The sequence below is a fragment of the Falco rusticolus genome, chromosome 4 (genome assembly GCF_015220075.1).
Source record: "Falco rusticolus isolate bFalRus1 chromosome 4, bFalRus1.pri, whole genome shotgun sequence".
Taxonomy (NCBI): domain Eukaryota; kingdom Metazoa; phylum Chordata; class Aves; order Falconiformes; family Falconidae; genus Falco; species Falco rusticolus.
Genome location: NC_051190.1, coordinates 44,101,724 through 44,116,478, shown reverse-complemented (window position 1 = coordinate 44,116,478; position 14,755 = coordinate 44,101,724). Strand labels below are relative to the sequence as shown.

Genomic DNA, 14,755 nt, shown 5'->3' with positions numbered 1-14,755 from the left:
GCCGTGTTCCGCGCTCTGATTGGCTCCGCCGGGCCGCGGCGCGCTCTGATTGGCCCCGCGCGGGGCCGGGGGCGGTTTGAGCGGTAGCGCCCGGCGCGGTGGCGGCTCCGCGACTGAGGCACGATGGTGAGTGGCGGTGGCTGGGCTGGGCCGGGAGCTTGGGGGGGGGGGGGGCAGGAGCCGCGGGGAGGGGGGCTGGGCTCAGCGCTGCCCGCCGCCGCGGGCAGCGTGCCCGGTGTAGCGGTCAGTTTTCCGGTTCCCGGTGGTGCCTGAGGCCTCTCTGCTCTTTTCCCCTCTCGCAGCTGCCCCTGTCCCTGTTGAAGACGGCGCAGAACCACCCTATGGTGAGTACCGGCAGTACGGCCCAGCCCCGGGCCTGCAGCCTGCCCCGGCCTCAGGCTCACCAGTGCCGTGCGGGTGACACCGGCGCAGGTCCCTGTACCGGGGCTAGACCAGCACCCCGTCACTCCTGTCTCTTGCAGCTGGTGGAGTTGAAGAACGGAGAGACGTACAACGGGCACCTGGTGAGCTGTGATAACTGGATGAACATCAACCTGCGGGAGGTCATCTGCACGTCCCGGGTAAGGCTGGGCTCCCCCCTCTGCCCCGGGCAGGGGGTCACCCACCCTCTGTGAGCCCTCGCACAGTGTCCCCAAGGGTGCCCGGCTGTGCAGCCACGGCAGCTCTGCTATAGCTCAGAGGTCCTCGCCTCTGTGGAAGCATGATTTCTGCCTGAAATGCAAATATAATATAGTTATTTATAATATCCGTAACGAAGGAATGCACTTATGCACCCACTCAGTTGGAGTGGCTTTCTACATGCATCCCCCTTGCAAAAGCATTCTCAGTGCGGGGATGGGGGCCACAGGAGAGGGTGCCACAGCCTGTACTGTGATGCTGAGCTGGGTTTCCCAAATGGAGCCTTCATCTGTCAGACGCTGTCTGAGAAGTGAGGTCTGCTTCAAACACTGCGCTGACTTTTATTAACGTGCTTGTCTCTCACACTCTTAACTCTCCACATCAAAACGGAGGAGCCTGTTTGCCTGCGCCGAGGCTCTGCACCGTCTGGTACTTTTGCCCTTGGCCAAAGTTGCTCCAGAAGATTGTGATCTGTGTTTTGGGCTTTGACCTCAGTCAGAAATGTCTGGTCTTGTCCCTACCAGCATATGCTGTGGGAAGCAGCAGCTGGATGGATGTTGGCTGTCGCTGCTCTTTCCCTGCCCCAGAGCATCAGAGCTCCCTGGGAGAGATCCTCGTTCTTCTGAAAATCTCTCTGCAACCCCCCCATACCTGTTGTCTCCACAACAGGAAAGTTTTGGGCGAAATTGTTGGGGCATGGAGGCACATTTGCATGTCAATATGACAGAGTAAACATTTGGAGCGAGGTTTGAGAGGGACCTCTGGGGCAGAGCAGCAGGGTTAGATATTTGTGGGCGCACATTGAGTTGTGGTGGGACAGACAGGAAAGAACCGCTGTTGAATTTAGCAGGAGAGGGCCTAAAAGGAGGTGACAGGCAGCAAAGCCTTATCTGTGCCGGTAACAGGTGGTGATCTCCTCCTCCTTGGGATGTCGCTTCCTATGCACAGTGCTCTGCTGTGGAAGAGCAGTGGCTCAGGTTTTATTCCCTCTGAGCGATCTAGAGGGATCCAGTCACCCAGCAAAGCGGCCGGACTCATCAGCTCTGCATCCACCCACCTTAAAATGCCTCCGGAGCCTGGGTGAAAGCCGAGCTGGAGCCGCTGCCAGGGCTGTACTGGTGGCACTGGTGGGACTGGCCGCTAGATGGCACGGGGCGGCGGCGGACGGGCGGTCCCGGCCCGGGAGGCGGTTGTTTACTCTGGGGAGGCCGGAACGAGGAAGCAGGGAGCCTGGCTCCATCCCTTCCTGCATCCCGAGCCAAGGAGCAGCCAGGCAGATCCAAGGCAGGGTGGGGTTTGCTGGGTGTCTCTTGGAAGAGGGCTGGTTCGCTCTGTCTTGTCTTGTGCGCGAAGGACTTGTCGGTACAGGCAGAGGTGCCCCAAATAACTCCTGGGTGGAGGGGGGGAACCGACTGTTTTATCCCAGGAGAGGAGGAACGAAGTGTTCTTGTTTAACCCACTCTCCTGGGACATGACAGATGCCTCGTCCACATGCTGCCTCTTGAGAATCGCTGGGCTCAAGCGATCCCATCTGCAGCCAAACCCTGACAGAGCCGCTGCTGAGCCGGGGCTGCAGTGGCGGAGCGGGACAAGGCGGGTCCCCATCCCTCCTCCCAGTTACATCATGGGCAGCTGAGTTGTTGTTCAGCTTCAGACTCGATTCGTATTCCCACAGCTGCACTCGGGACGCAGGAGCTGAAGCCCTCATAGGTGGTGTCCTAGGAAAGCCCCAAAACTGCGTTAAACAACACACAGAGGCAGCTGCTCTGTAACTGGGCACCTGAAGACTTCTTTTTTTTACATATATACATATAATTTTTAAGCTTATTTTCCACAGCTGCATTTACTGTGCTCTGGTGGCACACACCCTGCAGCCAGCTGGCTCCAGACCTGCCTTGCTGCTCCATCCACACCCCAGAGGAGGGAAGGAGTGAGGTGACTCCCAGCTGAGGCTGCTGGAGAAGAAACCCGGCCATGCTCACGCCTTTGCTGCAGCTGCATTTTCGTTCGTAGCCGTTTTAACTTACCACGCTTGCCTCTCTAGCCCCGCTTTCGATTCCCTTCTTACACAAGAAGGGAAGGGGGCTTGTTTCCTCAGCCTCTTCTTCTTTCATTTTCTGTGAGTGTTAGAGGCAGTTGTGGAAAAACTTGAAACCACAGTTGCTCGTGGCTCAGTGCCCTCCCCACCCAGGTAGTAGGGCTACATGTTTTGGATGGAAAAAAAACCCACAACACCCTTTTTTTTTTTTTTTTTTTTTTTTTTTTTTTTTTTGCAACTAGCTACAGATAATGCTTTCAGAAAAGATTGGTGGAGCTGTCACATGCTTCAGAAGTGGCAGAAATACTCAAATGTCCCAAAAGTGATACAAAAGCACCGGGGTTTTGTTCATAGCCTAACACGTTGCTCCCCAACAGGATGGAGACAAGTTCTGGAGGATGCCAGAGTGCTACATTCGTGGCAGCACGATTAAATACCTGCGTATCCCTGATGAAATAATTGACATGGTGAAAGAAGAGGTGGTGTCCAAGGGCAGAGGCCGTGGTGGGATGCAACAGCAGAAGCAACAGAAGGGCCGTGGTGTTGGAGGTGCTGGACGAGGTAATGATCCTGTTTGTTTTTCAGCTCGGAGAGGGGTGAAGGGGATCCCTGGCTTTAAATTGCCCCTCTTGTGCAAGGAATGGCTCTCACTTCTTGGCTTTAAACCCAGGACCATGTGTCTGGGAGAAGCTGGAGCCGCTCCTGCGCAAGATCTAGTCGAGCAAGTGTCTTGCCTCGTTTGCAAGGCAGCCTCTGCCAAAGAATAGAAAGGATTTGTGCCAGGGATGTGCCTCCCTCATTATTGGGGTTGGGCAGGAGCTTAAGAGAGTCTGAACTTGGCTGTTTCTACCCCTCCTGGCTAGTTTGGGAGCCTGGCCCTACAAAACTGGTGTCTGTTAGCTTAGCGCATCAGGAAGGGAAAAACAAATGGCTATTCTATTTGAAAATAGACTGGGCTCTGACCATGGCAGTGATAGGAAAACATCATCTTTTCTGGCATTATAATGAGGCTTTTGATGTCCTGACTTGTTGATTTTATTTTTTTTTAAACATCTGAGTGTTTGTATTCCTCCTGCTCAACACAAATAATTCATGTTTCTGGTAAAAGGGGAGGTTGCCACTTACGAAGAAACAGGTCACCAAAACAATGCTTCCTTCCCTGTCCCACTTCATGGGGTTAGGTGATCTCAGGGTGCTTCAGCTGGGGGGTATGTTGCTCTTTTCTCCCCAAACTGTGCTGCTGGAAGCCCAAGAGCCGTCGCTCTCCTTTCGTGCTCGCCCCTCCTGCCACATCTTTGCGATTCACTTCGTGGTCACCTTGCTCAGCCCCAGGGTTGCTGTCGGCGCAGGCTTAGCCTGCAGTAGGAGCTTAAAATCCCAAGTGCGCTTCCTTGCTACAGCGGACTCGGGTTTGGCCCAGGAAATCTTAGGTTTTAAAAGGAGTCCTGGGGACCGAGACACTGGATGAGCAAAATCTCTGTGGAGCACCCTTAAGGAGCTCCCTGAGCTTTGATTATGTGAGGAATCCTGGTAGGACAGCTGGGATGTACCTGGGGCCATCTCACCATACTGGGACGCATGGCGTCTCCAACTCTCAGGGACTTCTGGAGGAAAAAACCCTGCGATTTGTGCTGCCTGTGCTACCTCCTGGAAGCTCCGAGCATGCAGTAGTGACCTTTACAAATCTGAAGGCGCCTTTATTTTTCCTCCTTCCCTTTTCAGTGTCCAAAGCACTTGACATAACAGCTTTTTGGATATGGTTATTTGGACAAACATTTTAGCTGAAATATTTTCTCTGCTGTGGAAATACCCACCTTGTGGAGAGCAGAGCTGAGCTCTGTTTGAGGTGGAGTTCCCTGCTGTTTTGATGTGCAGCTTAAATTCGCTGATGGAATATTTTAAAGGGAAGCTTCAGCATTTGCTAATTAGCTAAAAGGTTTGGCTCTCATTACTGAGACATGAAGGGAGGGGGGGGGGTTGGAAAGGCAGGACAATTTTGTTGGGAGGCCAGCAGGCAGAAGTAAAGCTATAATTGTGCACACAGTTGAAAGGATTATTGTTTCTGACACTGGTAATCCTTCGTCTTTTACTTCTCGGCTTGCCAAGTGCAGAAGTATGGCAGTCTTTGCTCGGCTTTGCTGGGAGCAGCTGGAGCCCTGCGAGCATCCCGAGCACTGCAGGGTTAGGAGCAATTATTTTTGTTTTGCCTCTGGTTTAGGCACATCGCCTCAATGAGGCAACCAGAGCAGAGGGCTCCAGAGAAGCTTTTCTGCCTGGTGCCCGGACTGGGTCTCCTTTGGGTTCTGCCATTTGTGTGGAGGTTGGTTGGCAGGGTAGATCCAGAGTCCCTTTATCGCTTGCATGCCAAGATAAAAACAACTGCCAAGAATTGCTTTCGGTTTGGGATGAATCTGAGCAGGGAGGGGAGAGTGGGGGTGGGCTCAGCAGCTCCCATGACAAAGACAGCCACAGCTTTTGGGTACAAGGATGCTCGTATGTCTGCAGCGGGTCTCAATGCAGCCTCCTGCTTCCTGCTGCCTCCCTGGTGGCGTGCTGTACCCAGCGCCCTCTCCGCAGCGCTGGAGCACTCCGTTGCGGCTCGTAGCTGAGCGCTCTTCAAACAGATTTGTCCTCTTCATTGCTTTTGGTTTGCCCTTATGGGTTTCAGGGATTGCAGTATCACCTACTCATCCCACTGGATTTAACATGTGGTATTGCTTCTTTGGTTCCATTTTTCAGGAGAATTCTCAAATCATGGAGTGGGTTGGGTTAGAAGGGACCTCAAAGACCACCCAGTCCAACCCCCTGCCACGGGCAGGGACACCTTCCACTCGCCCAGGTTGTTCCAAGCCCCATCCAACCTGGCCTTGGACACTTCCAGGAATGGGGCAACCACAGCTGTTCTGGGCACCCTGTGCCACAGCCTCACCACCCTCACAGTGAAGAATTTCTTACTAATAACTCATCTACATCTCCCCTGTTTTAATTTAAACCCATTACCCCTTGTGCTATTGCTACAGGCCCTGCTAAAAAGTCTGACTCCATCTTTCTTACGAGCCCCCTTCCAGTACTCGGAGGTTGCTATAAGGTCTCCACAACCTTTTCTTCTCCAGGCTGAACCACCCCAGCTCAGCCTGTCTTCATAGGAGAGAAGAAGTTAACGTCAGTTTAGGATGATGGCACAGCTCTCACGTTAACACACCAGGGAGGTATTGCTGGGCTGGTGTGGGGGAATAAGTTTATGCACCTCGTAATTGCAGGGTCTGGAGCTGACAAGGGAGAAATAGAAAAGTTCTGTTACTGCTTGTAAGACTAGAAAATAGGCGTATGTTCGGGTAAAACGTGAGTAACCGTGAAGCTCTGAGCGGTTGGGAGATATTGCTGGCTTACAGTGATGCTGTTACATCTGCGCTCTTTCTTTCTGCCCCGTAGGTGTGTTTGGTGGCCGTGGCCGAGGAATACCAGGCAGTGGAAGAGGCCAGCAGGAAAAAAAGCCAGGCAGACAATCGGCAAAGCAATGAGAGGTTGTCTGCGCCTTGGCCGAGGACAGTGCTGCACCGCTGTTTGGTTTTGTCACCTCAGGATTGCCATGTGTTCAAAAGCATTACCTTTCTACTCTTCCGCCAGTTGATCAGTGCCCGAATCGTGTCGTTTGGAAGCCCCTCGCAATTTAATCTGGTAAAGGGGAGTTATTTGCTCCTTGTAGTCAACAAGTCATTGGCAATACTTAAAAAAAAAAAAAAAAGTCATTCATGGGTAAGGACTGAAGTTCTGCCTTCTCCTGAGGGTGAAAATACTATTTAATTTTTCAGGGTCACCAGGTTTAATTTAAAAGATCATCCTGTACAGTGGTATAAGAACGAAGGCACACACTTTCTGGATTGGTTGGATATTTTTTTTTTTTTAACACTTGAAACTTGGGAAACTTGTCACATTTGTAACAGGTGCAAGTGTTTTGGTTTAAAAACACTGAACTTTGAGGATGTTGTATCTTTACACGAATAGTCTTAAGGGTTTGGGTTTGTTTTTTTTTAAAAAAACAACAAACTTTTAAGCTATTGCTTATCTTCTTTTTCTGGCCAGCTAGTTCTGTCTCCTGTCTTCTGGCTTGAAGGAGAACTTAGGATGAACATTGCATTGGCCTTCAAGGGTTCTTTCCAAGGGAGCTTTGTGATAAAAGGTTTTCCCAGTTAGTCTATTACTAATTTGACTTCAGATTAGAGGTTTCCTTTACAGGAAAGGGTTTTCTGTGTTTTCTTGCAGAAGGCCGATGTGCCCCTTAGTCTTCATGGGTGGATAATTTTTTTTTTTCTGAAAAGCAACCTAGCTGCTGATTTTATTTTTTTTTTCTCCCCGCTTTGAAAATTCTCTCCCTTGTGCCTGTGACACAAAGTCCTCCTGAACCCTGACAGTATTTCTCAAGCTTATTTCTTCTGGTACCTAGCGACTGACTTCACTATACGTACTTGTCATTCCCTTTTCTAGTCACTGATTATCCTTCCCTGGGGACACAGACCAGTGTGTGAGCATGTCCCCCAGACCAGTGTGCGAGCATGTCCCCCCACCCCTGTAAGTTAAAGCTCTCGTGAATTCCCAGGTCGGGTTGATCCAGTCTTCCATCCCACGGGGTGCCAGGGTCCCAGGAGCAAAATGCACCCGCAAAATATCCTGGCTGAATTGAATGGGGTGCCTGCATGGGGGCACAGGGGGAAGCCAGAGGCTCTGGCTGTGCCTCAACCCCCTGAAAGGATGAAATAGCTTCATTTTAGGGGACAAGCTGATATTGTGACTTCTTCTGAATGGATTTTTTGAGTTTGGTTTGGTTTTGGTTTGCAACCTATTTTGAATTCCTGTATTGAAGCCTACTCTGCCATCACCACTGTGTTGAAAATGAGTAAAGAACATGCTTTTATATATACTTATTTTTTTAATGTTTATAGAACTTGTGTGCAGTGGTGAGTAGGAATAAATCACCAACCTCTACGAAATGCCTTCCTCTCTGTCTGCAGCAGTGCTGAGCCCTGCCCGACTCCGCGTGCGCTCCTGCAGCTGGCTGCTGCCTAAACCCGTGCTGGACCCCCGGTATAAGTGATGAATCCCCAAGGAGAGGCTCCATCTCTGGTTCCTAATGGTAGCCACATGTTTTCTGTGGCCTTCTTTCCTCGTGAGGCATTAACCGGCAGTGCCGGCACTCAGTCCCCATCCCAGGCAAGCTAGCTTCCACCAAGGAGCCAATTCCAGGCGTTGGGAACGGGGCACATGTGTCCTCCCTCCTGGAAACTTGGTCTCAGCATAAACACCCGTGTGGCATTTGAGCAAAGCCCAGGCCGAGCCCTGTGTCAGACTTTCCCTTCCCAACCTGCTCCCTCCCTTTCAAGTCCCTCCAGCTGCAGAAACGCCATGTGTTCCAGCTGCCTGGGTGAAAAAGGAAGCAACTGTGGTGCTGGCTGGATTGAAGGTCTGTTCTGGCCAGATAAATCTTCACCGCAACAATGGGAGCTTTGGCTTCGGCTCAGGGTAGAGTCCTCCAAGTATGCCTTATCTCCTGGCAGAGCTCTGGGGACAGAGGTGGGAGCTCGTTAAGTTTTGCTTTTGTTTAATGACAACCACAGGCTTTAGCAGCCTTCCCTGCTTGTCTTCCCCTCCCCCCCCCCCCCCTTCCTTTTTCCACCTCTGGCAGGAACATTTTTGTCCTGAGCTGTGGCACAATCCCCCGCGAGGGCAGTCGGCCCCATGTGGCAGCAGGTTGGGTGGAAGATGGCTCTGTGCAAGTGTGGGATCAAGCCTGGGTGTTGGTACATGCTCATCGGTGGCTTTGAGCCTTTCTGCCCCAAAAGCGAGTGTCTGGGACCATCAAGCAACGTGTGCTTCAACCTTGCCCCATAGCAGCACAGAGAGGGGTGGGGGGAGGTGAGCTGCAGCTGAGGGGGGGGGAAAAAAAAAAAAACCACCACCACCTCCAAAACAGGGAGGAGCGAGATAAAAAGCAACAACCAGAGAGGAGGAAAAAGTTCTGGGCCTGGCTGCCGGCGTGGGTGGCTGTGCGCAGCCTGGCAGGGCGAGCGTGTCCCGGCCAGAACGACGGGCAGGGCTGGGGGGCACCCAGCAAAGGCCACCGTGGAGACCCTCCCCACGCCCTTCCCGGGACTTTTCAGTGGTGGCCGTGCTGGTGGCTGCTCTGGCAGCCATGGGGCCATGTCAGGCGCTGGTGCCACTGGCCGCCCCGCGGTGACTCATAACTTCTGTGCCTCGCCGGGGAGGCAGCACAGGAATAGTTACACACCAGCCGCCTGCGACGCGGAGGGAGTGGCTGCCAAAATATTTCAGGGCTGCGCTAAGCAACTAAAAATACATGTCAAACCCTCCTCCTCCTTTTTCCTTTTTAAAGTGTTTTCTTTCCTTCTTCTTTTTTTTTTTTTTTTCTTTTTTTAATTCTTGTTTTTGATTGTTGGAGGCCCCTGTGCCCGGGGGGAGCGCAGCCCCTTGGGGGCAGGCACTGGTGACCAGACACTTCTTGTTTTCCCAGCTCGGTTCCTCTCTCCCTCTCTGCAGCGATGACTAAGAGGCGGTTTCCCCTGTGTGCCCGGTGCCCGCGGCGCAAATCCTGGGGTGCCAAACGCTCCCTTGCTTTTTCCCTTTTCGGGGTACGTGGGTGCATCCATGGCAGCTCATGAGCATCTTGCTATGGGTCCAGCCCGCGTCCCCGGTCAGGGCGGTGGCACAGCACCTTGGCTCAGCTCTGCAGCAGAGCGGGATCGGGCACCACCAGTGTAATGGAGCGGGTTGCGTGCTGGGAATGTTCCCAGTGGGGCCAGGGAAATGGGGAGAGCAGGAGCCATGTGGGGACCAGCCGCGCTCGGAGGTGTGAGGATGCTCTGGGGAGCATCGTCGTGCCTCGCCATGGTCTGGAGGCGGCGTGGGCACAGCCAAAATCCTTGCCGCCTGCTCCGGGGGTAAATATAGCCTGGCTGGCAGGTGGCAAGGCGTGGCGTGACTCAGTGGGTGCTGGCGGGACCCTGCAGGGCTCCGCTGCCTCTGGGAACAGCAGCTTCGGTCCCCAGCCCCCAGCCAGGGTGATGGTGGCACTGCCACCAGCTCCGCAGATGGGGACCGCCCCACTCGTGCTCCCCACGGGTCTGCCCTCCTGCAAGGCGGAAGGGGCAGCTGAATCATGACCCTCATTAAACACTCATTAAGAAAATAAAGCTGCCGGCTCGCCGCGGGCATCAGGCTACCACCGGCGAGACATCCTGCGGCATCTTTGGTTTGGGGACGAGGGACATGCTAGATGAGCACCGGTTGGTGATGGGGTGGGAGCACGTGGGGACACTCAGCAGGCCGAGCCCCGGGCGTGCTGTGACCCTTAGGGAAGGACACCGAGGGGGGTGGGGGGGTTACCAGTGGGTGCTGGCGGCTGGGCCCGGCGCGGCTGGTGGCTCGCGTCCCTGGCCACCAGCCAGCCACGTTCGCAGGACGGCTGTGGGGCCGGTTCATTCCTCCCTGCAACTGGTTCAAGCATCATGGTGGCGTGGGTGGCAGTACGTCCGTGGGTGCCCGTGGGGCGCAGGCAGCCATGGCCACTGGTACGTCCCCAGCTGGGGGGTCCCCATGCGGTGCTGGGGCAGGGGTTGCCACCCCTAACCGGGTGCCTCTGTGTGTATCATGTCCCCTGCCATGTCCCTGTCCCTCGCCAGCTGGGTTTCGTCAGGATGGAAAGTCTGAACCTGCCGGTCCGGCTGCCGCCGCACCCCTAATGACAGGTTTGCAGCGGAAACGGGAACGGTGGCTTCACCTGGGAGCTCCCGCCGGCCTCCTGACACCGGCGCTGGCACCGCCACCTCAGCCACCCACCCCGGGCCAGGGCACCAGCGGGGCCATGGGATGGGGACCCCCGGCATGGGGACCCCTGCTGTGGGGCTCGGTTGTGCTCTGGGTCAGTTGAGGTTTAACCCAGTGGGTTTATTTGAGATTTAACCACGGCTGTGGGGGAGGGGAGGGCCCTGTTGGTCCCAGCTCCCTCGTGCCTCGGTTTCCCCGAGGCTGGCAGCGTGTGTCGTGGCCCTGGGGGCTGTCTTGTCCTGGTTGTCACCTGTGTCCCTTGTGGTGTCCCTGCAGCCAGGCCCGAGCCGTGCCATGTCCTGTGCTATGCTGTCCGCATGCCTGGTGCTGTGCTGCGCTGTGCCCCATGCCATGCTGTCACTGTGCTGTCTCTATGCCATGCTGTGCCCCACGCTGTACCCCGCTGTCCCTGTGCCGTGCCCCACGCTGTGCCATGCTGTCCCTGTGCTGTGCCCCATGCTGTGCTGGCCCCATGCTGTGCCCCACACCATGCCACACTGTCCCAGTGCTGTACCCTACTCTGTGCCTCACTGTCCTCATGCTGTGCCCCACTCTATGCCCCACTGTCCCTGTGCTGTGCCCCATGCTGTGCTGGCCCCATGCTGTGCCCCACACCATGCCACACTGTCCCCATGCTGTGCCCCACACCATGCCACACTGTCCCAGTGCTGTACCCTACTCGGTGCCTCACTGTCCTCATGCTGTGCCCCACTCTGTGCCCCACTGTCCCTGTGCTGTGCCCCACGCCGTGCCACACTGTCCCCATGCCGTGCCCCACACCATGCCAGTCGGCTGCAGTCGGGCACGCCACGCCGCGGCTCGTCACCACCCTTGCCCACGCCGGGAGATCAGAGGGCGTGGGGCCGTGCGGCACCGGCACAGCCGTCGGTACGGGTCCCCCTGCGCCCCCTCCCACTCGCGGGGCTGACACCGCCTTCGTTAGCGCAGGCCTGGGACCATCTGGCTGCAATTAGAGGCAGCTCGGCGGCACCCCGCCGCTGCGGCCCCGGCGGCCCCGCCATGCACCGCGTGTCCCGGGCGAGCAGCGGCGGGAGCCCTGGGCCTGCGCGGTGGGGGCCGCATCCTGCCCACGCGGGGGGTTATCGTCGGCCATGGCGCTGCTCCCCCCCACCCCCCCCCGCGCGCGGCCCTGACGTCAGCCGTGACGCCGATCCACCCCCTCAGCCGCCCGCGGGCTTGGCCGGCCGTGACGTGGGCCGCCGCCGCTTAACTCCTTCCCCACTACCGGTTGAACGGGGGAGGGGGGGTGGCCCAGGCCCGGCTGACCCGCCGCGGTGCCGGAGCCATGATGGCATGACCCCCTGCCACCGGCGAAGGCTGGTTGGTCACCTGCCGTGTGGCCGCCAGGCAAACACCACTGTCCCCGGTACCGGTGGGACGCGCCGGTGGCAAACACCGGGGCTGTGGAGGGTGCCGGGGGCCATACGGGGACAGGCTGGGACCGGGAGGTGCCGGGGGCGCGTGGTGGCCCTGGGCCACCGGAGCGAGGGCTGGGGGCACGATCCAGTCCTGCCACCAGTGTCACCGCTGGCCCAGCCCAGGTCAGGAGTGGCCATCTCGGAGGGTGCCACCGGGGCCCGGCCCGGTGTGTGCCTTTGTTCATTTTTTGTGCCCTTTTACTGCTGGTGCCCGGTGCCGGTGCCCAGTGCCCCGTGCCTGCTCAGTGCTGGTGCCTGATGCCCGGTGCCGGTTCGGTGCCCAGGGCCTGGTGGCTGGTGCTGGTGCCCAGTGCCTGATGCCCGGTGTCTGCTTGGTGCCCGGTGCCTGTCCAATGCCCGTGCCTGATGCCCGGTGCCTGCCCAGAGCGAAGCGCCCAGTGCTGGTGCCTGCCCGGTGCCGGTGCCTGCCCGGTGCCTGATGCCCAGTGCCCAATGCCGGGTGCCTGATGCCCAGTGCCTGGCCGGTGCCCGATGCCCGGTGCCTTCCCGGTGCCTGATGCCCAGTGCCCGGTGCCAGTGCCCAACGCCCGGTGCCTGCCCGGTGCCAAATGCCCAGTGCCGGTGCCTGCCCGGTGCCGGTGCCCAATGCCCGGTGCCAAGCACCCAGTGCCGGTGCCCGATGCCAGGTGCCCGGTGACTGCCCGGTGCCCGGTACCGATGCCCGGTGCTCGCCCCACCCCTCCCCTCCCTTTGTGCCCATCAGCCCTGTCGGGGCGCGCGGAGCGGGGCCACGTGACCGCCCCTCCCCCGCGCTGACGTCAGCCCAGGCGCCCTCGCGCTGTTGTCCCGTTTACTCGCCGGTCGCCCCGGCGACAGCGGGGCCAGGGGTGGGCGGGGCGCCGTCTCCCCGGGGCGGAGGCCCCGCCCCTATGCAAACGAAGGCGCGCGAGGACGTCATCCGGAGCCAATGGGGGCTCGGCGCGATGAGGTCACCGCCGCGGCACCGCCTATTTAAGGCGGCGCGGGGTCGCGGCGGTGGCAGATGTGTGTGTGCGCGCGCGCAGGAGCGGGGCCTCAGCCGGTTCCACCGGCGCCTCTCCCCGCCCTCCCCTCCCCCCCGGCGCGGCGCTCGGCCCCGGTTGTTCCTTCCCTCCCTTCCCCCCCCCGCCCCGGCCCCGTTCCCCCGCAGCCGGGCGGGGGAGGAGGATGGAAACACCCTTCTACCATGATGATGTGTTGAGCGGCCTCGGCAGCGGCTTCGCCCCGTCCTCCGGCAGCAGCGGGCTCCTCCTGCCCTTCCCCGGCGGCAGCATGATGAAGAAGGACGCGCTCGGGATGGCGCTACAGGAGCAGGTGGCGGCGGCGCTGAAAGCCCCCGGGGCGGCCGGCAGTGAGGCGGCGGGGCTGCTTGGCTCGCCCGAGCTGGGGCTGCTCAAGCTGGGGTCCCCCGAGCTGGAGCGGCTCATCATCCAGTCCAACGGGCTGGTGACCACCACGCCGACCAGCGGGCAGTTCCTCTACCCCAAAGCGGCCGCCTCCGAGGAGCAGGAGTTCGCCGAGGGCTTCGTGAAAGCGCTGGAGGACTTGCACAAGCAGAGCCAGCTGGGCGGCGGCGCGGCGGGCGGCGGCGGCGGAGGCGGCGGCAGCGGGGCGGGCGAGCTGCCCGCCGCCGGCCTGGCCCCGGAGCCGCCGGTGTACGCCAACCTCAGCAGCTACCCGGCCGTCAGCTACGCCGCCGAGCCTGGCCCCTTCGCGGCGCCGCCGCCGCGGCTCCCGCCGCCGCCGCCGCCGCTGAAGGACGAGCCGCAGATCGTGCCGGAGGTGCCGAGCTTCGGGGAGAGCCCGCCGCTCTCCCCCATCGACATGGACACGCAGGAGCGTATCAAGGCGGAACGAAAGCGGCTGCGGAACCGCATCGCCGCCTCCAAGTGCCGCAAGAGGAAGCTGGAGCGCATCTCCCGCCTGGAGGAGAAGGTGAAGAGCCTCAAGAGCCAGAACACGGAGCTGGCCTCCACCGCCAGCCTGCTCCGCGAGCAGGTCGCCCAGCTCAAGCAGAAGGTCCTCAGCCACGTCAACAGCGGCTGCCAGCTCCTGCCGCAGCACCAGCACCAGGTGCCGGCTTACTGACGGCGGGGGGCCAGGGACCCCCGGACCGCACGAACTGAGGGGCCCGGACTGAGGGGCCCCGAGGGGAGGACGGTGACCCTCGGGGGGGGAGGGGGGCGCGAACGGACTGAGGGGGAGCCCGGGCCGCCCCCGCCGGGACTCGCAGGCCAGGCCTCCACCCCCCCGTTTCCTTTCGCCTTTCCCCGGCCCGACACATTCCAGTCAGGCCCCAGTAAAACCCCGCGACACGGAGAACCGCCTCGCTGTCTGCTGCGCCGGGGGGGCGGCGGGGCTGCGCGGGCAGGAAGCGGCGCGGCCGGCTGCCATCTTGGGGCGGGGGGGGAGGGGGAAGTGGTGTGGGCCCTGTTGGGGCGGGGGGGGTCGGGGGTGCTGGGGGGGGGTATCATCAGGTGTTTCGGGGGGTTCCCTTGGGCTGAGGGACGTTGCGGGGGGTTGGGATCGGGTTGCTGGAGCTCCCTTGGGCTAAGGGGGGGGGCCTCAGGGGTTGCTGGAGCTTCCGTAGGTTGGGGGGGTGTTACCGGGGCCCTCCAGCAGGTTTGGGGTGCTGGGGGGTATAAGAGGTGTTTGGGGGGGCTGTCTTGGGCTGGGGGGGGGGGGTTACTGGGGCTCCTTGGCAGGTTTGGGGTGCGGGGGGCTCCCTTGGGCTGAGGGGAGGTTGCTGGGGCTCCCTGGGGAAGGAGGTTTGGAATCGGGTCACCAGGGCTCCCTTGGG

At 59.1% G+C, this 14,755-nt stretch overlaps 2 protein-coding genes across 2 annotated transcripts; both read left to right on the top strand.

The window, feature by feature from the left end:
- Positions 1 to 12: 12 nt before the first annotated feature.
- Positions 13 to 7,595, top strand: LSM4 (LSM4 homolog, U6 small nuclear RNA and mRNA degradation associated). Its single transcript, XM_037383249.1, has 5 exons — positions 13 to 126; positions 303 to 344; positions 483 to 581; positions 3,055 to 3,238; positions 6,110 to 7,595. Exons 1-5 carry the CDS (start codon positions 124 to 126, stop codon positions 6,196 to 6,198), a joined length of 417 nt encoding a protein of 138 aa, XP_037239146.1. The 5' UTR covers positions 13 to 123; the 3' UTR covers positions 6,199 to 7,595.
- A 5,348-nt stretch (positions 7,596 to 12,943) lies between these two features.
- JUND (JunD proto-oncogene, AP-1 transcription factor subunit) lies at positions 12,944 to 14,277 on the top strand. The gene has a single exon (XM_037386920.1). It carries the CDS (start codon positions 13,123 to 13,125, stop codon positions 14,041 to 14,043), a length of 921 nt encoding a protein of 306 aa, XP_037242817.1. The 5' UTR covers positions 12,944 to 13,122; the 3' UTR covers positions 14,044 to 14,277.
- The last annotated feature ends 478 nt before the right edge of the window (positions 14,278 to 14,755 follow it).

Coding starts and splice junctions, on each gene's coding strand:
- LSM4 (XM_037383249.1), top strand. Junction 345..482: donor CGGCGCAGAACCACCCTATG/GTGAGTACCGGC, acceptor TGTCTCTTGCAG/CTGGTGGAGTTGAAGAACGG. Junction 582..3,054: donor AGGTCATCTGCACGTCCCGG/GTAAGGCTGGGC, acceptor GCTCCCCAACAG/GATGGAGACAAGTTCTGGAG.
- JUND (XM_037386920.1), top strand. CDS start 13,123: ATGGAAACACCCTTCTACCATGATGATGTGTTGAGCGGCCTCGGCAGC.